The 26,963-nt window shown below is 35.9% G+C and overlaps 3 protein-coding genes across 6 annotated transcripts; 2 read left to right on the top strand and 1 right to left on the bottom strand.

The window, feature by feature from the left end:
* The first annotated feature begins 517 nt into the window (after positions 1-517).
* LOC113137185 (adhesion G-protein coupled receptor G2-like) lies at positions 518-8,094 on the top strand. Of its 2 annotated transcripts, XM_026318663.1 has the most exons (17): positions 518-1,126; positions 1,373-1,519; positions 1,823-1,870; positions 2,506-2,547; positions 2,653-2,790; positions 3,078-3,155; positions 3,372-3,513; positions 3,622-3,784; positions 4,176-4,310; positions 4,398-4,508; positions 4,605-4,641; positions 5,365-5,465; positions 5,632-5,753; positions 6,490-6,758; positions 6,917-7,010; positions 7,118-7,401; positions 7,643-8,094. In XM_026318663.1, exons 1-17 carry the CDS (start codon positions 1,069-1,071, stop codon positions 7,795-7,797), a joined length of 2,124 nt encoding a protein of 707 aa, XP_026174448.1. In that variant the 5' UTR covers positions 518-1,068; the 3' UTR covers positions 7,798-8,094. The 2 variants fall into 2 exon arrangements, with proteins under 2 accessions (XP_026174448.1, XP_026174447.1); XM_026318662.1 differs by having other exon boundaries at positions 4,176-4,508.
* knstrn (kinetochore localized astrin (SPAG5) binding protein) lies at positions 7,879-10,623 on the bottom strand. 3 transcript variants are annotated; one of them, XM_026318013.1, is made up of 9 exons: positions 10,522-10,623; positions 10,143-10,189; positions 9,909-10,044; positions 9,445-9,474; positions 9,252-9,351; positions 8,928-9,042; positions 8,771-8,832; positions 8,388-8,462; positions 7,879-8,283 (listed from the first exon to the last, which is right to left on the bottom strand). In XM_026318013.1, the coding sequence occupies exons 2-9, from the start codon at positions 10,162-10,164 to the stop codon at positions 8,152-8,154; spliced, it is 672 nt and encodes a 223-aa protein (XP_026173798.1). In that variant the 5' UTR covers positions 10,165-10,189; positions 10,522-10,623; the 3' UTR covers positions 7,879-8,151. The 3 variants fall into 3 exon arrangements, with proteins under 3 accessions (XP_026173798.1, XP_026173797.1, XP_026173799.1); XM_026318012.1 differs by having other exon boundaries at positions 10,526-10,621; XM_026318014.1 differs by having other exon boundaries at positions 10,480-10,560.
* Positions 10,624-10,845: 222 nt separating this feature from the next.
* On the top strand, positions 10,846-23,724 carry knl1 (kinetochore scaffold 1). The gene is made up of 34 exons (XM_026318787.1): positions 10,846-10,992; positions 11,397-11,431; positions 11,589-11,625; positions 11,723-11,782; positions 11,888-11,970; positions 12,057-12,112; positions 12,225-12,243; positions 12,370-12,419; positions 12,523-12,572; positions 12,740-12,842; positions 13,076-13,094; positions 13,207-13,238; positions 13,348-13,400; positions 13,524-14,079; positions 14,311-14,363; positions 14,630-15,146; positions 15,368-15,420; positions 15,846-18,323; positions 18,834-18,987; positions 19,134-19,192; positions 19,281-19,379; positions 19,467-19,582; positions 19,706-19,796; positions 20,171-20,287; positions 20,376-20,463; positions 20,646-20,708; positions 20,800-20,839; positions 20,923-21,027; positions 21,290-21,390; positions 21,571-21,636; positions 21,805-21,914; positions 22,178-22,299; positions 22,492-22,617; positions 22,719-23,724. Exons 2-34 carry the CDS (start codon positions 11,403-11,405, stop codon positions 22,813-22,815), a joined length of 5,802 nt encoding a protein of 1,933 aa, XP_026174572.1. The 5' UTR covers positions 10,846-10,992; positions 11,397-11,402; the 3' UTR covers positions 22,816-23,724.
* Positions 23,725-26,963: the final 3,239 nt, after the last annotated feature.

The raw sequence follows: 26,963 nt of genomic DNA, 5'->3' as shown, positions 1-26,963 counted from the left end.
AGTAATAGAACAATAATGTCAACTTCAGCTCTGCTGAACAGACTGGAAACAATAATAATGTGGAGTGAATCAAACATACTCAGACTGTTTGGGCATCTCCCAAATGTAATGATGCACTTCACTGAAGCTGCAGTTTCAAACAATGAGTTCAAATTTTCAGGCGAACAAGAGAAACTGTATCACATGGACAGGCTAGAATTTATCATTACCTGAATTCACAGAGAACCTGAAGGGTAGTGGTAGTACATTTTCTAATTAACTACTTTTTCATTCCCTCACAGTAAATTTTGTGCCCTGTTTGATCCAGTGAGGTGATCCAGTAAACCGCCCCTGTTTGTGATGACCCTTTGCAAGAAGTCAGTGTGTGTAGATAAAAAAAGTACACTCAGTTAATGGATTGAAATAAGCAGAGCAACTGAAGCTGTGCCTTATGAACTCAGAAAATATCCTGTTAATCATCCCAATAAATTCTTAAATACTGACATCTAGTTTCTGTTGTACCCACACAGTGTTTTCAATAAACTGTTCAGCAGTATGAGGAATTTTAAAAACACAGCCAAACCTTACAAGTAACCGTGCATTCATTCTTTTTTAATTGATTTGAATATATATAATATATTTAAACATCCATAAAAATTGTATAAAAGTATTTCAAATACAGTATTCTATTCTAAACAGTCAGTAATGTTGTTTATACAAGCTACTACACAGCAACACTTTATCACTTGTGTACTGTTGTGTTACCACTGAATTTTATTTGAGTTGTTTTGTGTAAGAGGGCGTCACTTGGATTGATTTCTTAGAACGTTTTCGGGAACTGTGAATTTGCAAGACAAATTTTTGCACAAGGCAGCTATGCAAAGTCAGTTTGGCAATGTATTCATCTAGGCAAACTGTTCAGTTGCTCTTTTTTCGTACAGCTGTTGAGTATTTTATCTCAGTCAGAGAAAGCAAAGTTACTTAAATACTTGGGTCATTTTTGGCTCATAATTCCTAATAAAATCTGTTATTCATCTACTAAAACATTGACTGGATCACTCCAGCTGAGCAAGACTGGATGAAAAGAACATGATTCAAAATATTTGGATGAAGTGGATTTTGTTGGTGGGGCTTCCGTTGATTTTTGGTAAGTACAAACAATCGTCAAGTAAAATCCAGATAGGAATCATAGGTGTCTCTGTTTTTGTTGAAATAAGTGCCACTGTATCAGACGTATTATAACATAAGGAATTACATATTTGTACAAGGGAGTAAAGAGGTAAACAAAAAATAAATTAGCTAAATAAGATATTATTATTATGATATATGAATATGTTGTGTTTTGAACATGGTGTTCTTTAACTTGTCATTTGATTTTCTGGTAATGAAATAGCCCCGAAACCTACATGCCTAAAACCAACCTCTGCCAAGGCTAAAGATGGAATTCACACACTCAGTGACTGCTTAACCAAAACAACATCTATTATTGTTGCTGACAGCTTCAATGGCTTCATCACAGCACAAAAACCTTGTAATCAGAGTGAGTCAAAACTGTAATATATATTTTAGATGCAACTGTTGTTATTAATGCTGACTTTGATTTATTTGATTTATTGTTTATTGTTGAGTAATCATTATTTACTATAAAACCCCAGCAAATGCATGTGACCTACTTCTGAGATATGTAGAGGAAAGTACTTAAGTACAACTACTACCTGATAGTTTGACTTACTTTGCATCCAATGAGACAGTTTTCCTCCAAATATCTCTCATGGGTTAATTTAAATATATATTTGAAGTCCAGACTTCTCAGCTTGTCCATCCTTCTATTCATTCTCTCTAGTCCAATGCTTGGGCAGAAGGGGAGACAAACGAGACCAACAGACATCAGGTGAGCGGTGGGGCACGACCTCAAGAGATCATCAGTTTTTCACAGGACCAACACATAAAGATAGAAAAACACTTACATTCACACCTATGGGCAATTTAGAGTCACCAAATAGTTTAACTCCAAACTGTAGGTCAGACTGTGTGAGGAAGCTGGAATACCCAGAGAAAACCCACACAGACATGGGGAGAACAAGGAGACTCTGTACTGAAAAACCCCAGCAAAAAAAAAAGAAAAAAGAAAACAGATTTGGTTTTTTTTATGTTTTCTTGTCCTGGTAATCATCCCATGACTTTTCAGATTTATCTTGTGGGGATCACAGGAAAGAAACTCCTAACTGTATATACAAAAGATAAAACTAGTGCCACCCTGACCAACCTCTCAAAATGTATTCTTTTACTTTTTATAACTGTTGTGGAGGAGTCTGGGAGGAAAGCCATATTTAGGTTTTTTAAATGTTGATAACATACTAGAGCGTAGTACCTTCAGTAGTACCGTCAAATGTAGGATCAGTGTAATGAGTGAACACACACCATCTATGTGATTTGCAAAAATATATATTGTACCATGTGATAGCATCATTTGTGCCCCCAAATTAATACACTAATAAAAAAGCTACTTTCTTTAAATCTCAACAGATAATGCTTGCATAGTATTTTTGCAGATAAACACGACAAACAGTGAGTACTGCCTACTTATAATACTAGAATAACAATACTTTAAAAAAAAAAATCCTGCAGACAAAAAATCTAATGTATTCTTAATGTGCTGTTTTTATTTAACAGAATTATTGTGGCCTTGGCCTCAAATGGAGTCAAAGCATGGTTCTTATTTGCTGTACATTCCAAAGTGGTATATTCAAAAGAAATTTATTTTTAATGTTGTGTATGGCAATCAGTGCAACACCTCTGCAACAGACTCTGGTGAGTGATATTACATCAATGTATTTTATCTTTTCCAGTGTCTTTTTTCAGTGGTGTTAGCACCACACAATTAAATTCTACTTTACTGTATAATTTACTTTATTATATAATCCAAATTTTATTTCTCACCAATTGAATAAACTATGAAAATGACAAAAATCAAAGACAATGTTAAATCATTTTAAATGTTTATTTTCTGCTACACCTCTGTGGTATAGCTTTAAGTCGATGTTGGCTTATTCTTCTTTTTACTGCGGATCAATGCTAAAGTTTGACTCCATTTATAGGAACATGCAAAGTTAGATGTTTGACAGCGACCACATGTGACAAATCTATCTATGATGAAAGCTACTGCCAAAAGACAGGTAAGTTCTCTTCAGGTGAACAAAAAATGGCAGCGTGTGCAGCACCATAAAGAGCATTATTTAACATAAACATATACTGTAATTGACCATACTGCTTTTTAAAAGATGACCTAATGAATTGAACTGCCAGAAGTGAAAATTAATTAATTTTAGATATTGACAATATTAGAAAAATGCTAACTAATGTGACATTAACCTGGAGCTCCCTCCTTTTAGCACAGGACAAGTACATCATCAGCATAACAGAAACAGAAGAAAGCTGTACCAACTGTGATAATCCAGTGAAAACACCTGAGAAAATTCCAGTGAATGTATCAATTAACGTTGAAGGAGGAAAAATCGATCCAGTGGGAGCTGTGTAAGACATGCTCCATGACTTTAGTAGATAATTACGTAGTACATACTATAATGCCATGTATGATTCCTGATATTTATGAGACATGACTCTTCTTTCATCTGTCAACAGTAACATGATGAATAAAATGGCTGCACTTGCCTCCTCCATCAATGAGTTATCAGCTGAGCTGTCTGTGGGTGAAGGGATTACAGGTGTCCTAGTGAAACAACCTGACCCTGTGGTTGTAGAAGAAGTTTCCTTTGCTTATATGACTGCAAATGACAGCCTAAGTGTGGGTGCATTACTTTTATTCGTTTATGGCAATAGAAGTGAACTGAATAACATTCTCATTACAAACGTCAGAATAACAATCTGCATTTGGACATGGTGAGAGTCTCGGTCACCAGCATGAAGTCAGACAGGGTGAACTTCACTTAGTGTAAAGTATACAGACTTTTGAATAGCAATAGCCAGTATTCACTCTGCAGTTTAAGATTTATGTTCAAAATATATGATTACTGCGCATGATGAATACTTTAAATGTTAAGTACACTACTGAACGGAAAAATGAGTGCTTCTGCTTAGGTTTTATTATATGATGAGTAATTTCAGTGTCACTGCAGATTTTTCTACTTTTCTTATATCATGCACACCGTACAATATATTTGTGCTCTTTTTTGCAGATCATAGCAGACAGAGATAAACTGGATACGTTTTCAAGGTCAGTGACAGTGACTAAAGAAGCTTTTGAAAAAGCAGTCAGTTCGAACATCAGTGTACCATTTGCAGCTGTTTTCCGATTCATCAATATGGCTAAGGTAAGAAAGAAAATACTTTCTGTGATGGATGCTCCTTACATATTCACTATAAATCTGTTAAACCTTTGTAGTTTTACTTTTTTTCAGGATGAATTGAACAGCACTGTTTTAGGTAATGAGATTCTAGCAATTGAATTGGGAACCACTATCACCAACCTCACAGACAAAATAAACATCAATTTTCAGAACATGAAATATGTGAGTAAAAAATAAAGTGCACATGTTGCATTATTTGCACATCTTTGAGTTGAGGCTGTTTCCTATTTAAGAGCGGTTCTCTTGTTTTGTTTACAGAAAGGAATTCCATCTTGTCATTCATGGAATGGTGAAGGTATTTTTCCCGGTCTCTAGTTTCCACTTTGACCTAAGACAGCACTACAAATAGGCTATGATGACATTTTCAAAGTTCTACAGCACCTAGAAGTGATGCCACCATAATTTTCTCTTTGTGTGCTGTGAAACACTTTATGTCCACTCATGATGGTGACAAGAAGCTATATTCCATGGCAGCAAAAATTCATGGTGTGCAGGGAAAAACATAGGAAAAGGATCTGTGACGTTGCATTTTTGGCCATTTTCACAGTCTATTGAAAGGGCTCATGCAGATTCTTTTCTGCATGTGGCTGAAATGTGAAGCTTTGCTAATCTGTCTACACAGATTGTAGTGAACAAAGCATAAAGTGGTTCTTTGATGGGTTTGGAAACACACAACCTTTGCTGTGGGAATTTTACACAGGCAGGGATTGACTGATGTCATCTCTGGCAGTGTGAAGGTGTCCACACTAAGACTGACTGTATTGGATGTTTTTCTTTTTATATAATAGGATGTTTCATGTTCAAATTATTTTAGACACGTAAAAAAACAGATTACATTTACAAACTGACATCAGGAGTATTAAAACATTTACGCAGCTAAATTCAGAAATTCGGTCAAACTGGATTAGATCTGACTCGCTGGAGAGTTAAGTCTTCTCATTGTTCCTCACTCAAATGCATTTATGAACCATCCAGTTTCAGCTCTTGGTTGTTTATATGTTTTGTTCTTCTCTCATAGGAAGCCACCCAAACTGGACCAATGATGGATGTCACACAATACTAAAAGGAAACAGCATTACATGCCGGTGTTCACACTTGACATTCTTTGCTGTCTTACTGGTGATGTTTTGCTTATTTTTACTTTGTAGCTGCTTTATTTAAAATGTCCCCACAACATGTAGCACTTTGCCCTATCTGTGATGAAGCACATTATAAACAATAATGACTAACAGTGTCAATGCCATAAAACAATGTGCCTAAAGTTTTATATTTCTATGTTTTACAGTCTCCCCTTAATGAAACCATCCCTAGTAATGACCTGAACACTCTCACCACCATCACCCAAATTGGCTGTGGCATATCGATATTCTTCCTCAGCATAGTCCTCTTCATGCACTTCCTTTTGCGGTAATAATGGTTTATTTACATAGCACTTGCGGTTAATGTTTATGGAAACATATCTTATCTCTAGAACATCAGAACACTGTGAGCCAAAAATATTCACCGTAGGGAAATTAGTTTGTTGAATAGTACCTACCTTGTTGGATTACTGTGGAAAAAAATGCGTCACCAAATGCATTTAAAACATCACATCTGATACCATGCACACACATCAAATAATAAAACAGTGTTAAACTGAAAAGATGAATCTCATCTGAAAGATTTGGAGGCAGCTTTATTTACAGTCTCCTCTCCTACATATATACATATATTTATATATATATTTTTTCGATTCAGTCAAAGTTAGTAAATATTCATGTGTCATAGAACAAGAAACTTAGCCTGAAGGACCAATGCCATCCAAAACTGTGCTATTAGCACATCTGCTTGATTTAAATTGTCTGCTTCACACTCATTTGAATAAATTCTATTATATAATCAACTGATGACCACATGCACATATTTTTAATAATATTATTGTGTTTATTTTTGGCTCATTTATGTCTCACTATCACAAAGTGCTCTTTTTTTACTTTCACACATTATTTTGATTAATCATTTAACTGCCTAGGACAATGGTGATGATTCCTATCACTGTTACTGAGAACTCTCAATGAAGATTTCATATTCTTTTGTACAACTAATAGTTCCAGATAAAAATAAATGATACAATAATGACTTCCCTAATCATCTCTCCTCGCAGGAAGACCAAGGCCAGTGGAACCACAAGGATCCTGATCCACCTTGTGATAGCCATGTTCATGCTTGACTTCACTTTCCTGATCAATAACGTGGTGGCAAAACTGAAGAGCTCTCTGTATTGTACCATTATGGCAGCATTCATGCACTACTTCATGTTGGCCACTTTCACTTGGTTTAGTGTGCAGGCCTTCCACCTCTGCCTGAATCTGTACACAGGAGGCAAAATTTTAATCCGTCATTACCTACTGAAAATCGCTATCATCAGCTGGGGTGAGTTCCTGCTTTTTTATTTTTTGAGAAGAGAAGAACTTTGTAAACACTCAGGCTTTGATGACTGCACATTTTCTCATTGGTGTTTGGTCTGACCATGGATATGATATTTCCAGTTCAGGGGTTAATTGGTTATTGTTCATTTTCTCCATTTGCAGTAATACCTATTGTAGTTGGGACTGTCCTTCTTATCACTGGAAAATATGGTGAACAAGTCATCCACGCTAGTAACAGTGCAGACGACGTGGCCATGTGAGTTGAAAACACTTTTGTTGTCTGTGGGTGATATATTTAATATACAGCATCATACAAGAGACCCATGTTTTCTTTTCTTTACTTACAAATCCTTCTGTTCAAAGGTGCTGGATAACAGACAGTGTCACCCACTACATTGTCAACATAGGCTACTATGTACTGGTCTTCATCTTCACCTTCACTACCTTTATCATCATTCTGTCCTGGCTGTTTTGCCTTAACAGAACTAAACCTGGCACAGTAAAAGTTAGCAAAAATGGAAGAAGTATTGTATCCATTCTGGGACTGTGTTGCATGCTGGGTATCACATGGGGTTTTGCCTTCTTCGCCCATGGTATCCTCCTGATCCCCAGCTCCTACATTTTCACAGTGCTCAACTCTTTACAAGGTATCCTGAACTTAGCCTGAATATGATTTTGCTGATATCGTCTGGCCAAACAAACTTGGATTATTCCACCTTTAACTGCATGTAAACATTAAAGCAATGTGGAACAGCATATTAAAAAATGGTAGAAAAATATGTTATATAAAATCTAAAAATATACCTAAAATCTTTCATAGCTGTAGTATCATTCACTCTCTACATGTCACTGTTTGAATTTTAGTGACCATATGTTTCTGTTCTGTAGGTTTCTTCTTGTTCATCTACTACTACAATACTGGCCTCTCAGGAGCAACAAACACTGCAAATGGTAATAAAAACCTAAAAAGCCAGAGCACCAGTACTCTCAAAACCAGTGCAGACATCTTTGAAAACCCCTACGTCATGCCAGACATAAAATAAAGCCTTGGAAGACAAATTAGGATTGTGGAGTGACAGAATTCATGGCCACCTTGAAGTAGACTACAAGCAACCAAGCAAGAATTTACTCTGTACATAACATTTTAATACAGTGCTGCAATGACAGGTACATATTAATTCTACCTTGTTTATAAGGCTTTCAGACCCTTTTTAATCTAACAGCGAAATATAATATTTGCCAGATATTAAAACTGCTGTACAAAAACTACCAAGTATGTAAATAACCTGTAACTAAGGTTTTGACTCTTTTATTTAGAATTTTCTATCCACAGTTTCAGTCGCACTACAATTAAAAACACAATACACTATTTTAGATTTGTAAATTATTGTACAATTTTATAGTAGTAAGAGATCTTCTGCTTCTTTGAGAGCTTTTTCCATTTCTGCAACCTCCAGGGTGTAGTTTTTCCTTTCCTCCAACATATGTTCCCCTGCTTTCATAAGGTCTGTCATTGTTGCTTGGATTTCCTACAGGTAAGAGGGCAGACATTTAAAAGCACAGCAATCATTCAGAAAACTAGCTACAATTGCAAAATTACACAAATCAATAAGTCTCAACAACATTGACTCACCTGTAGCCAAACACGTTGCTGTGATGCAGTCTCACCAAAGGTTTTTAATTCACTCAGCATATTGGAGGAAACACACTGAAAAGGAAAAGTGTACAGATGTTACTAACCATATTAACAAAATGTGTGTAGAATGCATTCATATTTATAATAGTTTAAGAAATAATTTTGAATTAAATAGCTTCTTTTCTGTGGGATATATGGGATTATGAGGTATAGAACAAATTATCAAATGTGTATGATTGTAATTTCACTTCGATTCTAATTTGTAGTCATTTGTGTGACTTTAAATAAAATGAGCTTTAATTTAATGTTTAATAATGCAATAAATATGACTATAAATATTCATAACAATATGCAAGCAAACAGAAATAAAATGCATGTACCATAGCTTCTTTCCTTTGATCTTCATGTTGTTGTGCAGCTTCATTAACTCTTTCTCCTGAAACTAAGAATCAAAGAAATCTTACGTCGATTTCTAATCACCAACAACGGGAATAAGGCTGACAAAAACACATTTTGAAATTTGGGATATGTATTCACCTGGATCAATTTTTGCAGCAACTAGGAGAACATGACAGTCCCTTAGTTTTTTCTGTACCTCAGCTTTCTCCGTTTGGAGGTCACTGAACTGCAGCTCCAACTCAGCTACTCTTTGCTGCAATATAACAAGAACTTCAGCAAAGAAACCCATCTATCTATCTATCTATCTATCTATCTACATCAGGAAAAGTAATGCATACAGTTGCAGCTGACAGGCATCACAAGTACTATCTCAGAAGCCTAACACTGCAAAAATTACAGTTAAGTATAAATACAAGTACTAAGTTATGTTATGGTGCTATGTCATCAAATTTTTTTCTGTACCCGTGTCTCTGAGAGATTTTTCTGCAGCTCCTCATTGGCAGCCATCAAATGTCGATTTTGTTCTTTGAGCTCTGCTTGTTGGCCATACCTGGTAGAGAGTCTAAGGAAAGGTGGAGTATAAACCTGTGAAAATAAAGGCTAAAGCCGATTCATTGTTTAAAATAAATACAGAAATAAAAATATATGGTCTTACCCTTTGTAAACTTTAGGAGCAACATTTTTTCTGAAAGACAAAAGCAAGACAATTGCTATTTAATTTGGTCAGAAACTGTTTAAGTTAACTGCCTGCTGGATGTAATTACTTTTATCAATACAGACAATCAACCCTCTGAGTTGAAGAAAAACCTTATAAATAAATGTTTACTGTAAGTAATTCCTAAACCTTAAAACTAATTTGTGATCTTTTCATTATTTCTTTTCTTTTTCAGCATTTTGAGTTTTGTGATGTTTTTGCTTTTGAAGTATGTTCAGCATTACACCAAAAATAAATAGAATCCCTGATTAGCTTAAAGAAAAAAATACATCATATGATCTTGGGATCACCTATATCAGCCTATGAAATGCTACTGTGCACATAGTAAGATGGGAACCACATCCTGCTAAGTGTATTCCTAGGTGGGTTTCTATGCTATTCTTTTAAGGTATAACTTTTCTTACTTTGGTATGTTTTCTTTTTGAAGTTTAGGGATGCCATCAGATTTTTGAGCAGCATTTTCAGTTACAAATACATTTGCTGTTTCTTTGCAATCAGGTTTTTGACCTGTTTTCTTCGTTTCTGCAGGTAGCTGCACACCTGGAAAAGACAGAATATTGTTACCTCATACATCAGCTTCCTTAGGCTGATATAAGTTTAATGACCAGCAAAGTGTAAAAACAGTGAATTCTTCTCACCTCTTGGGATTTTTGAAGACATTGCTCTGCAATTAAAACAAAAGCACCTGGATGGAACCAACAACCCGATTAGTTTACGTTCACTGTAGTTTAACTTAGTTAAGTCTATCCTGTAAGTTACATATCTGTTGATCCAGTTAACTTTTATTAGGTTTTCTCTTTAAGAATGGACCGTGCTGTCATGTATTAAAGACCGTATGACTTGCAATCATGCGGCCCATAAAAAATGGGCTTAATGAAGTTTGCTGCACGATTTTAAGAGACGAACTTAAAATTAGCTTATATGAAGGTTAAGATCTCAATGTAACGTTAATCGAAACATACCAACGTTACTTACTGAGGTCATATACGACATGCTTAAGTTACACAACATCATTACCTACGGATGAACTGAAGAGTCCTTCTTGTTTGGTTTCATACAAGTTAGCAAAACAAGGTTAACACGAACTTGCACGAATTTTGAAAACGTCCCGCCCTTTCTTGTCAATTCCGGCATATATACGTATTTCCTGTTTAAATACGACTATTTTTCTTGTAGTTTCTGGTCGTCAGAATATGTATACATTTTTAAGTGATTATTTATATGTGTTTATATGATGAATATTCTTTAAATTAATATTATTTATGCAGCCAAAGTAGAGAAATCAAGAAAGTGAATAAAACGCCGACGGTTAGAGTCTACTGCGCATGTGTGTAGGCGGCTAAATTCAAAACTCTAGCTAGACGTTGACGTTAGCACAGCTAATGATAATTAGCGACATGAAAACTATTTTAGGTTAGCGAGGTAATAAATGGTAACACACCCAAACAAATTGGTAAACGCGAGGAGTTAGCGTACAACATCTACAAGGTATGCGTTGTAATGTTTGTTTTGTTCAGTTGTGTCCTTGTTCACTTTATGAATCGTGGCACGCCAACATGGTAACGTTAAATAAATAGGATAAGCTAGCGTTTACGTTCATGTAAACCAGTGTTTGCTAGCCAGGTAAATCAGTAATGATTTTACGCGATTTTTGTACAAATGGAGGGAAATACAGACTCATTAAAGACTTTGGGCAAACCATGGGTGTTATAATGATAGTCAGCGTTTGTTGACAATAGGGAAATTCAGCTGTTTTCGACTACTCTAACCGTAATCCAAGTGGTAACGCCTTTTTATACTAACCAAACTTACCCTGCTTTCTGACGAACAGTCTTTATTAATCTAAGGAACTGGTTTACTCGAATAAAAGCCCCGTTTTCATATTTTCATAGTTGAAGATGGAACCTCAGGAACCAGCAAAGGATGAGTAAGTGAAAATTATGTTATTGAGAGTAAACATTCTCATTTTGTCTCTCAATTTGTGCCTGAACCTACACATTACCTAACTTAAAGGACAGTTTAACACACAATGACTGACACGCTGTGCACACACACACCACAGTAAATACTGTTTTGTTTTACAGTGAAAGCAGTGGACTTCGCCAGCGGCGCATTTCCTCGGTCAGTGCTGCAATTTTCTGGATAATATATAAAAAATATTATTATTATTATCTATTCCTAAGTGACCTTAGACGTGTTGTCTAAATTGATAATTTAGATTTTAAAAGCACCACGGAAATCAGCCAGATTTCCTGACCCAGATCAACAGGAAAATGCGGTAGGTGGATTGCTTGATTTGAAAATTTTAACCTCACCTCTGCAGTAATAAAAGAATAAAATATACTGATAAAACCTTACTTTGTTTTTATTTTTGTTAATTAAGGTGGAATGTCCCAAACCAGTGGAAAAAAGAAACTCTAGAAGAGTCAGTTTTGCCCTTGCCAACAACGTTCTTCTGTTTTCAAGGTGAGACTAGTTAAATTTAAATCTTTTCAGTCTTCAATTTCTACAAACGCAGATATTTTAACCCTTTTACTTTCACTTTTTTACAGTGATGCAAAAAATGCCTCTCCTGTCCGAAATCCTTTACAAGAGTTAATAACCACAAGTATGTAATCTAGAATAATATATAATCATGTAATTCTTACAATTTTAAATTGTAAAATTCTTACAATTTTAAAGCAGCCTTTTAATATTTGTCTTGAATTATTCCACAACAGCATCAACCACACAAAGCAGGTAAGGTGCCTTGATCATTTAAGCTCTTTCAGTTTAAGCTCTTTCAGTTACATTTCAGTATAATCTTACATTCACATTCAGATATGTTTTTTCCTAATATTAATAATAATATTGTGTATTTTCTAGCACAAGAGTCCATGTGGGGGCCACTGAAAGTGCAATTCAGCAGATCATGGGTAAGAATAATTAAATTTTTAGCTCAAACAATTATTACTTAGTGCTCACATTATCTTTTGCAGTGTAACAGTACTCCTACTAAATTCAAGTGTCCAAAATCAGGAATGGAAACCCTTTTGAGTGCTCCTTTACATGCTTCTGAAAGGAATAAGGTGAGCTCAAAGTCACTTTGGTGTTTTCCTTCCTTGTTACAACTACTGATTAGTTACGATGCTTTTTTACAACTATATTATATTCGTCATATTGTTTTCACTCTTTAAGATGGTTCATTAATGATTTACTGATATTTGAAGACATTAAGGTTACCTATCTTTATCAGGTCAACTTCATTACTGGCGAGAACTTTGGGGAGAAAACAGTGATCTTTTCTGCTGAGGATGAGTTCATGGACATGACCCACAGTCACTCTGTCAACATTGGAGGTAATGTGGAATGGATTAATTAATTCACGTCTATGATTCAAGAAAACCAGAATCACATGACCATGTTTTTATTAGATGCTGGTGTCGTTTCAAAAAGCCCCACTTTCCTGTTTCTGGAATAGAATTGATGTTATAATATTTTGAAATGCCTTTGTTCATTTCTCTTAACATACAGTAATCATTTTGAAATTTCTGTTGACTTTTAACATTTGTCTACACTTTTCCCAACACAGTATCAGATGTTGAGAATAGGTAAGCTTGCACTTGCCCTGGACTTGATTTATCCATTCATAGATATTTGACAAAATCGGTCAGTTTTTTACCATGTAAGAGTGATACGTTTTTATTGTTTTCTTCTCTAAAGGGTCGCTGAAGGTGTGTGTCAACAAATGCCTGGTAGGTTAAAAATAAAACATAATTTTTTTAAATATAAAATAATATTTCTACAGCATCCTTTTTACACAGTTTAAATTGCATCTAGTTCAATTTTAATTTCCAAATTAAGATGTGACAACACTGAAGAATCCTTTTCTACATGCATCTCATCCAAGACACAAGGTAAGAGCTATAATTACCAGTAGTTTACTTAGTTTTACTTTTGTTGACATTGTTTTTAAAATGTTGTTGAATCTTCCTTAAGTAAATGTTAGTGATATTAACAAAGTGCCTTTTCTTCTTCAGGTCAATTTTGATCTAAAAGATGAATGCAGAGAGAAAACGATGTTCACTGCAGATGATAAGTTTATGGACATGATTCCAAGCCATACTGTAAACATTGCCAGTGGCCCCATGCCATCTCAGCCGGTGTTAATTGATAGTTTGGATCCAGAATTTGAGAAATTCCTTTCACGTCTCTCCAAACCAAGTGGGTCCAGTGGCAACCTTGTGATGACCAAAACAGTACCTCCTCCTATTGCAGCATCCTCTAGAGAAGCTATCAATGCAGACAGCTCTCTATCCCAGCCTAAAATAGCAAGTTCTCATGTTGATAAAGAAAATCACCTTCTGAATACAAACAGGAGCTTTGGGCAATTATTCACTGGAAGTACAGTGTGTCCAGAAGATGATGTGAGCATGGAAATGACACAAGCCTACTCGGGACTCACTGGTTCAGATGATCCGTTTCAATTTCTTTTACCAACGCAAGAAGTGTACCCACGCAATGAAAATCTGAAGAAAGAGGGGGTGACTTTAGAAAAGAAAAACAGTGAGCCACTGATGTCATCTAACCATAAAGGTATGGAAACCACAAACCTTTGTTTATTTTGACTATGAATACCGAAGACCAAAAAAATCTAGTGTCAATAATTAGTATAAATATAACTATTTTGGTGTTTTGATTTGTGATGTGCCTGTGTTCTGTAACATACATTAATTTAGGACTAGGAAGAACATTTGAATTGTCTCATTTAAGTTTATTAATTTTGAAATGTAAAAATATTGGTCTAATCGGTTTTGCTTTTGTTAGGTACAGAAACCTTAGTGAAACCATCCTTACCGGTAAAGGTGCAAAGACATCAGGTAAGTGTAGCTCTTAATTTTTAATTATGCATTTTTATTTATTTACATTATTATCTCAGATAATGGGTCAAATTTTTCTTAGTCACAGGGATTACATTTGTTTCTTTCTTTTCAAAAATGGTAGCATACTTTCTTTTTATGCCTCTGAAAAAGAAAAATGTTCTAACAAAACCTAATTACTAATCCTGATTCCTGATTTAAAATTTCAATTTTTTTTTTTTTTAAATGACTGTAGCTTTAGTGATTGTCGTTCTCCTCTTTTCCAGACTAAGTTTGACACTGAAGATGACTACAGAGATAAAACAGTGAGGCTTTATGCAGATGATGCGAGTATGGATTTTACACAAACTCACACTGCAAATACTGCCACTGAGTTGAAATGGCAGTCACACCAAAATTTTGACTTTGTAGCTACATGTGGAGACAAAACAGTGAGGCTCACTGCAAATGATGCAAGTATGAATATGACCCAGTGCCTCACTGTAAATATTGACCAAAATTTAATAGCAGATTCAGTTCTTCCTTTGAAGAAACAAGAAGGTGAGAAATGTCATCCACCTAGAATGATATCTTCATCAGCACATGATTTGGGGACAGAAGATGAAGTAAGCATGGACATGACTGAAGCTCACACAGGCCACATTTTTGAAAGGACAGCTACAGATAATCCCCTTACGTTTTTACCCACACAAGACATGTACCTCCAAGGTGGCAACTTGGAAAAAGCAAAGATGGCTTCACGACAGCAGAGTAATGAAGGTCTGGGCTCATCTACATGTAAAGGTATGGAAACTGACTGGGATGATGGAGTACTAATCTGAAATATGACTTGTGACAATGAAGAAAATGAGAACTAAAGAAATAATTTAAATGTTAAATGTATTTTCAAGAAGGAAATTCATTATAATGGTTCATGAGTGCTTGAGTTTGGTTAAATTATTTGTTTTGCATCTTCTTTTTTTTTTTCTTTTTTTTTTTAATTGCTTGCTCATCTCCACATGTAGGTCTGGAAACTACACTGAAGACATCTTTTAAGGCAAAGATGCTAAAACAGCAGGTGAGCTCAATCATTCAGTATAGGCATTTTGGCTTACTGAATGAACTAATGCACAGGTTGCTTCCACGGAATATTAAGATGAATGCTAAACCAATAAATATTGTTTTGACAATAGAACAAACAACAAATGTAAGAGGTCACTCATGGTGACTTAACAGTTATTCACAGATCGTGTGGGCTTTGGCTGTAGCGATTTAGTCTGTAACATGTTCTGCTGCCCCCAAGTGGACAAAAAATCTTTCATACCATTTTTTTAAACCAGAAAGGCTTTTGCTTTTCTTCTTGATATAGTAATGTGTTTTAGGATGTTGTTGTTAACTAAAATTTACCCCTTTGACTAATAGTACTCTATTTTTCTAAAAAAAAAAAAATAATAATAATAATAATTTTGTTTTAATAATTATTTTAATGACTGATTCCTTTAGGTCACATTTGATTCTGAAGACCACTGCCCAGAAAAAACAGTGAGGTTTTCTGCAGAGGATGCATGTATGGAATTGACAAGAGGTCACACTGTAAACATTGCCACAGCTTTTGAACCACAGTTACACCAAAATCTGGAATTTGCATCTATTTATGGAGAGAAAACAGTGAAGTTCACTGCAAATGATGCAACTATGGATGTAACAAAAAGTCACACTGTAAACATTGCCACAGCCTTTGAACCCGAGTCACACCAAAATTTGGACTTTTTATCTACTTGTGGAGAGACAACAGTGAGGTTTTCTGCAGAGGATGCATGTATGGAAGTGACAAGGGATGACACTGTAAACATTTCCACAGCCTTTGAACCAGAGTCACACAGAAATTTAGAATTTGCGTCTACTTGTGGAGAGAAAACAGTGAAGTTCACTGGAAGTGATGCAACTATGGATGTGACAAAAAGTCACACTGTAAACATTGCCACAGCCTTTGAACCCAAGTCACAACAAAATTTAGAATCTTTATCTACTTATGGAGACAAAACAGTGAGGCTTTCAGCAGAGGATGCATGTATGGAAGTGACAAGGGGTGTGACTGTAAACATTTCCACAGCCTTTGAACCAGAGTCACACAGAAATTTAGAATTTGCGTCTACTTGTGGAGAGAAAACAGTGAAGTTCACTGCAAGTGATGCAACTATGGATGTGACAAAAAGTCACACTGTAAACATTGCCACAGCCTTTGAACCCGAGTCACACCAAAATTTGGACTTTTTATCTACTTGTGGAGAGAAAACAGTGAGGTTTTCTGCAGAGGATGCATGTATGGAAGTGACAAGGGGTGACACTGTAAACATTGCCACACATTTGAAACCAGAGTCACACCAAAATTTAGAATTTTTATCTACTTGTGGAGAGAAAACAGTGAGGATCACTGGAAGTGATGCAACTATGGATGTGACAAAAAGTCACACTGTAAACATTGCCACGGCCTTTGAACCCCAGTCACATCAAAATATGGATTTATTACCTACATGTGGAGACAAAACAGTGAAGTTCACTGCCAATGAAGCCTCTATGGATATGAGTAAGAACCTTGCTGTCAATATTAAAAGCAGTTTGTTACCTGACGCAGTTGCTCCACAGCAGCATTCAAAAATAATATCAACCTCCAGAAATATGGATTTGCCTGTAAGTGTGAAGAAGATAGAACGTGGTCTACGTAGAAACAGATTTTCATCTGCACAAAGTTTGGATCCAGGATTTAAAAACTCTCTCTTCAGGACAAGTGGTCCCTGGGCTAATCCTGTTATCACCAAAGCTGTGGCTCCTGCTGCATCATCTCCTCAAGACGATGTGGACACAAATGGCTGCTCAGACCAGCTTAAAATGCAGAAGCCTCATGTGAAAACTGATAATGAAGCTCCAGATTTTGATCCATGTAGCAATCCGCTAAACAAAACTGAAGCACACTGTATAAAGGATGATATAAGCATGAATCTTGTTAAAGCTCAAACAGGACATGTTTTAGGACAAGCATGCACAGATGAACGCCCCCCATGTCTGTCTCCAAGACAAGACTTGTACACCAAATCCATGCACAATGATACACTGGGCTCATCTAACCCTGATGGTGTGGAAATCACAACCGGTCCAGATTGTTTTGACTCAAACGAAGCACAGTCCAAGAAAGAACTTGAACAGAAACATCAAAGTAGTCCATTATTACAGAAAATGCAAGATGGTGTTGACAAAGATGCTGATGTATTAAGTTCACAGATGTCAAGACGAAAGAGTTTAGCTGATCTCCAAACAAAACTAAGACGTTTTAGCCACATCGTAAATTCAGCTCCTGATACTGTGCACAGCTGCACAATGCCTCTGCCTCAGCTGGACCGTGGCTTGGACAAAAATTCAAAAAGCAAAATCAAATCTTTGCCTGTAGTGGAGCCTGAGCTCAAAACAGGTTTGGTCAATGTTGAAGATAATACACAAGGTCAATGTCTTACAGAAGGAGAACAAGCCTCAACTACTGCTAGTACTCCTTTTAACTTGAAGACTAAACAACTTATGTCAAGACTCTCAATGGGAGGCTTCAAGCCTAAACTCCCCCAAAGAACCAAACCTGATGATCCAAGTAAGGCAAATCAAGTGAAAGAGCATAAAAGGACAACTTGCAAAGTTACAACCCAGTTGAATAACTTTGACAATGATGTGAGTGACATTTATGATGAAGAGCTTGGTAGCTATGAAGATGTGACTGAAACGTTGGACACAGTGAGTCCCAAGAAAATCTGCGAAAAAGTCAGTGATTCCATGGATTTTGACATGGATGAATCTTTAGAGAATGTTTTTTTTGATGAGGACTTCATTAGTGACGTCCATGGACAAAAGAGATGTTTGCCAGAAGATGAACATAACGTGAAAGATGAGAAGAGAATGAAACCATCCACTGAGATGACCAATAACACTGTTGAAATAGTAAGTCAAATTTAAAGTACTACAATTTCCACCTTCATTTAACCTTTATCTTATTTACCTTTTATTAACTGGAGAAACCCAATTTCATATGGTGGAAAGCTCTTTATTTTAAATTGCTATGATGCCAATTCAAAATCTTCACGTTTATTTGCTCAATATGTCAATGACTTATATTTACACAGCACTAATTCTGTCAGTACAAAAGCCTTCAGGGGACTCAAACTGTTCCTTGAAACATCCCAATGAAGTGCTGGGGTTAGTTGGTGGTTACTTATCAATGGCATTAAAATAGATGCAGTTTGACTAATTATTGAATAAAGGTTTTCAAGCATGAAACAAAAGGCAGCAGGTTGGTGTGTATGCCATATCTGTATTGCACTGATGAAATTGGAGCGTTGAAAAGTATTGTCCTCATATAACCCATACCCTTTCAATGCCAAGCTATTGTTTGACATTTGACAATTATTTGAATACTGGCTATATTATAATTTATTTTGTTTGTTTTGCCAGGATTTAAAGTCTTGTGTTGTGGAGTGTGATGGTACCATTGCTACAGCTCCTAGCATGACTCCACAGGTCACTGATTGCTCCAGCAGTATTCATACTGCCGGCACCAGGGGTGAAGCTGCTGGTTGTATGACTACACAGATCACTGATTACTCATGTAAGTCCTTATGGCTTCTTATAGATAGGTGTCATGAAGATTCCTGTTTTCATTTGTTTTGTTGACACAATTATTCTTCATTTGAATAAGTTTTGTTAGTAATATTGTGAAATATGAAAATGCATATTTTTAAAATTTATTTTCAGCTTCTAAACAAAGCCTGTTCGAGTCCCAGCTTGAAGACTGTGGAAATGATGTACAGAAGGTATATTAGTGGCATATTTTACAAAAACATAATTTAAAGTTTATTTTTGCATTAATACCAGTTATTGTGTTCAATGTTTTAATTATAGAAACTTGATGATGGAACCATTACAGTGTCAGAGTTCTTTAAACTCTTTAACATAGACTTCGTCATCCATAATTCTCGGCATAGTGTCCTTCCTGGCAGAGTAAGTAATAAATCTTTACACTGTTTACAAAAATAGATTACAGCTAAATGTAGTGATGTAACCTTTTTTTTTTTTTTTTCCTTCTAGCTTTTATCAGACACAGATCGTACACCAATGGATTTACTGAGAGACAGACATATTAACCATCCTAAACAAATGGTGTATGCGACAGATGTCCGGAACCTCACAGAAAAGGTGGAGGGGTATGTACGGGTCAGATTGTACAAATATTTGTAAGGGTGAGATTAAATATCTACATACAATAGTTTGTCACATTTACATGGATAACACACATGAAGCGTTAAACAGGTCTGTTTTGTTTGTAGGTTGAAGGTACGAATGTGTGACCTAGACAAACCTCTGAAGAATGTTAACAGACCTTTGTGGGAAGAGATGAGAAGTGCTTCAGAGAAAGAGGTAAGTTTTACTGGCAGTAAAATTTCTGGCAGTGTGTTATGATCCACAGGGGTTGTTTTGGAATAAGTGTAGTAACATTTAATAACATTTGAGTTAGGTAGTACATCAGTTTATTGTCAGTAATGTAAATGCAGCCATAATACAACAGTACAATGAGACAAAGAACCAAAGTTCTTAAAGCAAAAATAAGTAAAGACTTAACCAAGGAACAGAATCGGTCAAACTAGAAGTGAGGTAAAATACTAACACAAGGAAATATCAACATAAAATTATCGGAGGTTTTTTTTTTTATAATTACAACCCATCCCAACAAATGTAGCAGGAGGAACAGTGTTATCTTGTTTGTAACTCTTATTATTTGTTTGGATCTACAGCTCGTATTGTTTGGAGCAGAGCTAAAAGAGAGGAATAACTTCTTCAGAAAAATGAGCAAAATTCTGTCTCACAAAATAAAGGAAGACTTGTACTCAACGCTTGTACAGGCTAATGTGGTAAGAGTTTTTGCATGAAAACTACCAAATTACAATATTAGATATTGTTTTAGTCTTGGAAGGTAACTGATAATTTACATCTTTTCAGGAAGAGCAACAGAAGTTGAGAGGAACGATTGAAAGGGCGGATGAGATGGTGAAAAGTCTGGATGACTGTATTCATGAATTAGAAACAGGTATCGCTACTGTCCAGTTCTTTTATGTGTGCAGATTCTGTAAATGGATAAAATGTTTCACAGCAGCAATAGCATTACAGCAAACCAAAGAAAATGACAGCTGTGAGGTGGACATGTCACTACAGCATACAGGTAGAGCAAAGGTGGAACGTCTGTTACTCATTCTTTTTGTCTTCCTTTAGAACTTGCCTCACTTTCAGAGAAAGGCTTTGAAGGCAAACCAAGTCTAAAATCACGGCAGGAAGGTAACACATAATTCAGCTTGATTATTTTATCTTTTATGTGCTTGAATTAAATAAGTCATTGAGGGCTCTATTTGCTTTTGTTGTTTAACAGAATTGGAGAAAGTCACTGAAGCTTTGGCTGATAGTGAAAGGTGAGTTGACGATCTGTATCTTTTGTGGAAAATATGAAATGAATATAGAGTGTTTGTTATTCTTGTTTTTGTTCGTGATACAGGCAAATATCTGAACTGGAGATGGAGAAGCAGCAGAATTCAAAAAAACTCAACAGGCTGAAAGCTGAAACACGGAATCTCGAAAGCCACATCACTATGCTGCATATGTAGGTTTAATGGCTTTTCACCTCTTTCAATGCTTGTATGAGCTTCTTTACGAAACATTACTTGATGCTGAGCCTTGCCCCTTCTTTAAAGTACATACATTTTGGAAATTGTTCAATTTTATATTATAGTTTTGGTCTGTTGTTCTGCTTGTATATTAGGCATTTAGGGTTATTTCTGTCCATGGTCTTTATTGCTTTTTCATGGCTTTAATTTTATTATTCTGCACAAGGATATTAAAGTCAGTGTCTTTTCTTACCGCAGGATGAGTGAATACAAGTTTGGAGAGAAGAAGGACAACGGCACAACCTATACTTTTCTCTATGACACCTTGCATCTACAGCTGGTGTATGAAAACTCGAAGGGTAAGATTTTCTTTCCATTATGCGCTGTATGCTTAACTACTTACAGAATTAAATAGTTTGATAGATATATATTGCAGGAAAGTGTTTTTGAGTTTGTAGTTTTGCTAATTTGTGTTTTTATTAACAACATATATTTTTGTTTTCACAAATAATGTTTTATTAATGTTTTTGTTTTTGAAGGAAATGATGCTGGGAATGGGTCTGAGCAGAAAATATCGCACATCACCTTTCAATTTCAACTTGATGGTGAGAAAAATACAAAAATGAGCATACAATGTACAACCTTGAAGTAGATCATTTAAATTGGTGAAATGTGAAAAGACATTTAGTACTAGGACATGACACAAAATAAATCTGCAAAAACATCTACTACACTTTTTTTTTTTTTTTTTTTTTTTTTTTTTTTAAATCTAGATAAGAGGTCAAAACCCCATGCCGGTTTGGTTCACAAATTGCTCTCCAAGTATACTGAGGAAGAATCTGATTGGGTGGGAAAGTATTCAACAGGTAGACATGTTCCAAAGGTATGTTGAAATACTAAAACTGTCCAGGTGATACAAAAGGTACATGTAAGATGTATTGTATTATTAAGGTCTGTCAGTTAGTTAATTTTAATTTTAATTAGTCACTTAGAGCTATAACAGGTACTGTACATTGTTAGTCCTTATCAAGTAATTAATTTGACCATTTTCATGGTTGATTGTTTTAAATGGAGGAATTGACTTTTACATAGTGGACTTACACTGAAGTTTTTCATTGAAGTGTTTTTGTGTCCTGTTGCCTTCAGCTGCTTCATGACGTTGGACTGGTAGTGAGTCGCTGTCGTCTGCTGGGAGAGGAGCTGCGTCTGTTGAAAATGTGGGGAGGCCTAAGACTCAATATCCTGGACCTCAGCTGTCTGGACACTCAGTGAGACTCAGTCCTTATTAGATTTTTTTTTCTTAACTCCTTAAATCTAACAGATGCACCTAGTAACTTCAAACATTTACTCAGATGTGTGCCATGTCTTTACACAGATTTTCCGTTTAGCATTTTTGAAACAAGATTAGAGTCCACATTATCAGAAACAAAGCTACATATAATATCCTGTTTTTCTTCCAGAGTGCACATTGTCTTCAGCAGTCTCAAGGCATTTTCCAAGTTTGAGGTGGTCTTCTCTGTCAGCTTGCTCAACCAACTCTATGTCATTCAAGTACAGAGCTTTAAAAACAGGATTGGAAACACAACGTACGCATGATTTAAATATATAAACAAAAATTTAAATCAACCTGTGCACAGTATCTATAAACTTCTGAAAATAATAAAGTATTGTTTATATTTATTTGCAGGATGGAGCAGATTGAAAAGATTGTGGCATCATTCAATCCAGGCAAGAACCTCTTGACCAAGATTATTACCAAGATTAATGGTAATCTTCTCTGTTGAGAGCAGGAATATGTCCAGTCACCATCCAGTGCTCTAGGGTGCAGATAGTGCAGTGATTAATGCTTGTATATCCTTTTGTAAATATATGTTACTTCATTTTATCCTCGCTGAAATTACCATAAAAACATTATTTTTGAATTGTAATTAATCTTTTTCAAATTTTGAAGAAAAGGTTTATAAAATTTCATATTAGATCAAGACCTGTAAAATAAATTCATCCATGTTTTGCATTAGGAAGATTGACTCTTTCTGTGCCTCTATTGTCTCAGATGTGCTTCGTTTTCCTCTATTTAATTTCTGCTTCAGGGATTAAACCAACATTGGTCTCAGCCTTCTCTTAATCTGGTTGTTGGTAATGTGTAGATTGAATAGACAGTAATGTGTCAATAATAATCTAAATACAGAAATGGTATTAGTGGTCATCAGCTAAAGGCATCAAGAAATGTTTAAATTGTGCTGTGAAATATTTAATTAGAAGTTATAATCCCTGTCATCAAGGCATAAAATGGTAAAATGATTGCAGCTTTTCAAAATGTGCCTTTGTTTTTAGCACTTGTGTGTTTAGACTTGGTAATAGATGTGATCAGTGTGATGTCAATCAGGGTTTTTCAATCTGAACTCAGTCTTTGTCATCTTGCCTTTATGAGGAAGTGTTACTCTTCTACTGTTTCTCTTGTGGTCCAGCAATAGACACTTCACATTTCGTGATTTATGTTTTTTTTAAATTAAAGTCAAAACCTTAAACATGGTCTTAGAATTAAACATCACACATCTTCAATGTCAGTTACTGTTCTTGTTTTACTGTTGTCATACTTTAGGGGGCACTGTGGGCCTGTGAAATATCTAATTTACACTAATGCCACTGTCTGTCCTGAGAGGATTTGAAAAATAAATTTTCTGAACAATTCATTTTATTTCTGCAGTTTATCAGTGTGTTCAATGTAGTGGTTCCTAAAGTTTTGGGGGTTTTGACCCTTCAGACTGATCTGCAGGAAATTTCAGAAGTCATACCCACATGTAATAAATTATAATTCTGCATGTTGAGGCAAAACAACACAGCTTTCTAACCATTAACTTTTTTGTGCATTACATCATTTTTATGACCTGCATAATATCAAATATAGTAACCAGGTGCCTTGGGCTTTTAGGTTCACCACCATACATTTTTAGCAGATATTTAACATTTTCTATTCAGTTTTATCGATCCACAGATGGCCTTAAGTCTTTCATTCTATAGTCAAATACAAACATGACCAGGGACTGTTACTTTTTTTTTTTGACAAAGATGAGATTATCTGCAAAAAAAAATGGAGGTTAGTAGTATTTGCATGCTGTATATTTGCAATAGCCAACACATGACTGACATGGACAGTGCCCCAGGGGTCATTTTAAAGGTCAAGCAACTTTTGAAAGGGTGGGAGGCAATGTCTACATCTAAAGACCTGATGGCCGGAGACGAGGTTCTCACTCCCTAACCCTGGAATGACGGCTGCTGTGACACCAGACAGGATGCACAGGGTGTCAGGCAGAGGTTAAGTTTGACAACCTTTGGTTTGCCTGACCTCAGCCCAGGGGTCAACTCAATTTCATTTTAATTGAGTCATTGACTGATTTTTTTATTTGCAATATAAACTTTCTCTCTAAACTTTTTTCTTTGCAAATACCTCAGTAGAAATTGTCTTTTTTTCTGTGACCTTTTAAAAAATATTTTAATTCACCAGATGAAGAAAAGCTCAATTCTAATGTGATTCGATAAACTGATAAATGAAGTTTCATTTTTATTTTTTGACTCTAATCTTAGGAATAAGCAAATAGATATAATGGATGGATGGACTCTAATCTTGTTTGCTAGTGCTCTACAGTATGCAAAAATGTTTATCTTCAATAAACATGGAAAAGCAATCTTTATACATACACGTTTCAGTATGGTTTCAAAAAAAATTATATGTGAGGATAGTATTCTGTCATCTTAGACTGAAAAAAGAATTAAAGTTGATAAAACCCAAAGTCCCAAATCAGTCAGTGTTTTCTTTTTCTTTTCTTTTTTTAGCTTCACTAAACAAAACTGCAAGACCCTAGCTTCCGATCCATGTTTACCGTCTTGGTTTAATTTTTTGTCTTTCTCACATAGGCCAGATTTTATGACTAAATATTCTGTTTTCTTAAACTGCCTCTTAAATGCATTATATCATATGAAAGGTGCAGATAAAGCTTTATTTGACTTTTTCTGTGACAAATGTAACAGTTAATAGTGATTTATATTAAATTAAATGTCAACAGATTGTCACCACTCTAGAGGCCTAAGTTTGCCAAATGGAACATTGGGCCTCAACCAGCCTGGTTCAAATCAGTTTATCCTCAGACACAGGGGCAGTATTTCACCTCAGTAACCTCATTTGTGTCCTCTACTGTCATCAAGGAGGGAGGTAGAATTGCTTTTGGAAGATAGAAGACTGGATTTGGGTCTATGTTTATTCAAGTCAGAGCACAGACACTGAAGAAAAAAATACTGTGGTATTCTAGTAGACAGAATGATTTCCCATTTCTAATCTGAAGATTCAGATCAGGAACTAGTTTCTGCTACAGCTGTGTCTGTTATACAGAATGAGATGAATGATTATGATAGAGTGCTGTATTATGTCACATTTTAAACCAGCATCTTATATGTTGTTTGACTCTGTGGAGCACACACACAACTGAGGTCCACATTAGAATATGAACACACTACAGAGAGCCATTTCAGTAAACCAACTGCCTTTTATGTAACTGTAATGACATGCTGCCAACATATCCAGTCTACAGTAATTCTCCTCCATGGTCCTGCCCTTCCCTTGGCCTTGATGGTCATATTTGTTCATAGAACAGCTCAGCCACATATTATATTTATCTGACAGTGTTGCTGAAATGCAGCTGTGACAGCTTCACTCATACGGTCGGAAAAAGATGAAGACAACCCTGTTTAAACAAATCAGTGGATTTTACCAGCTGGTCCAGAGGGAGGGCCTGTACTGAGGCCAAAACACAATGGATTTAAATTTAAGGCATTAGTTTTATTTCACCAGACATAATACTATTAAGATGTACAGTCTGATAATATGAATGAAGTGGGGTGGGCTGTGTAAAACCTTTAAAGGGTCTTTCTATTCTGTGCACATAATCTTCTCTAATGTAACTGTGCTGTTTTTAAGTTTGAAAGGATCAAGCACTGGATTTGGAGTCTAGGACAGGCATGTGTGGAGGCTTTCTACTGTGATGATGGCCCCCAAATATACTGTGTTTGTATTTTTGAAATAGAGACGTAGGCATGTCTCCACACAGTTGACTTCACATATCACTGTCCTAGTCTTCGCCACTTGCCGCTCACAGCCATCCTTCACTGCTGTAGGCCTTCTGTTGAGCCGAGACAATCTTCTTAGGGGGCATTTGAGGGCATCTTAATTGGTCCTTCCAGGCAGGTAATTAGCTCTGATGGCATGTGCTCCCATAGTGATGTAAATGACAGGGACAAAGCCACGTCCTTCACCTCCAATCATCAACACACAAGCAAAGGCTATATGACCCAAGGCGTTGCCACATTCTTAGGTCATTCTTGGGGAAAGACAATGGGTCTGGCTTGTTAAAATAGGCTCCCTCTCAGCAGGGAGACAGTGGAGCCACAGCAGCTGTCCCATAGTATCAAGCTTCAGTGGTCCCAGAAACCTTCCAGTCCAGAGCATTTTTAAACGTCGTGGGGACACGTTACATCTCATTAGCAGGGAAGTACAAAAGAACTTGAAATGTAAATGTTCCCTTAATCTCTTTGCTGTTCTGTGGTGAGAAAGTGACACACCATTCAAAGCCTGTTAAAAAAATCTTCAAAAATGTATAAAACTATAAACTACAATTCATTTAGCTTAAATAACAGATTTTTTATTTTTTTATTTCTTTTTGTTTTCTCGAGGTCCAGTTTGACTTAAATGTAACTTTCAGCTGTGTTAAACCAAATCCAGCTTCACTTAGTTCCAGCCCAGTGCCATTCAGGTCTGTTTGTCTCCATGGAAGACAAACAAGTAGCAGGAACCCAACAGAGAGCATTGTGGGTGAGGTGCCTATTCTCCAGTAGAAAAATGGTCATACATCCTTAGGCACGCAAGTAATAAGGTAACAGA

This window comes from Mastacembelus armatus, chromosome 24, assembly GCF_900324485.2.
Source record: "Mastacembelus armatus chromosome 24, fMasArm1.2, whole genome shotgun sequence".
Classification (NCBI taxonomy): Eukaryota; Metazoa; Chordata; class Actinopteri; order Synbranchiformes; family Mastacembelidae; genus Mastacembelus; species Mastacembelus armatus.
Note: the sequence above shows the minus strand (reverse complement) of the source record. Positions and strands in the feature narration are given on the sequence as shown.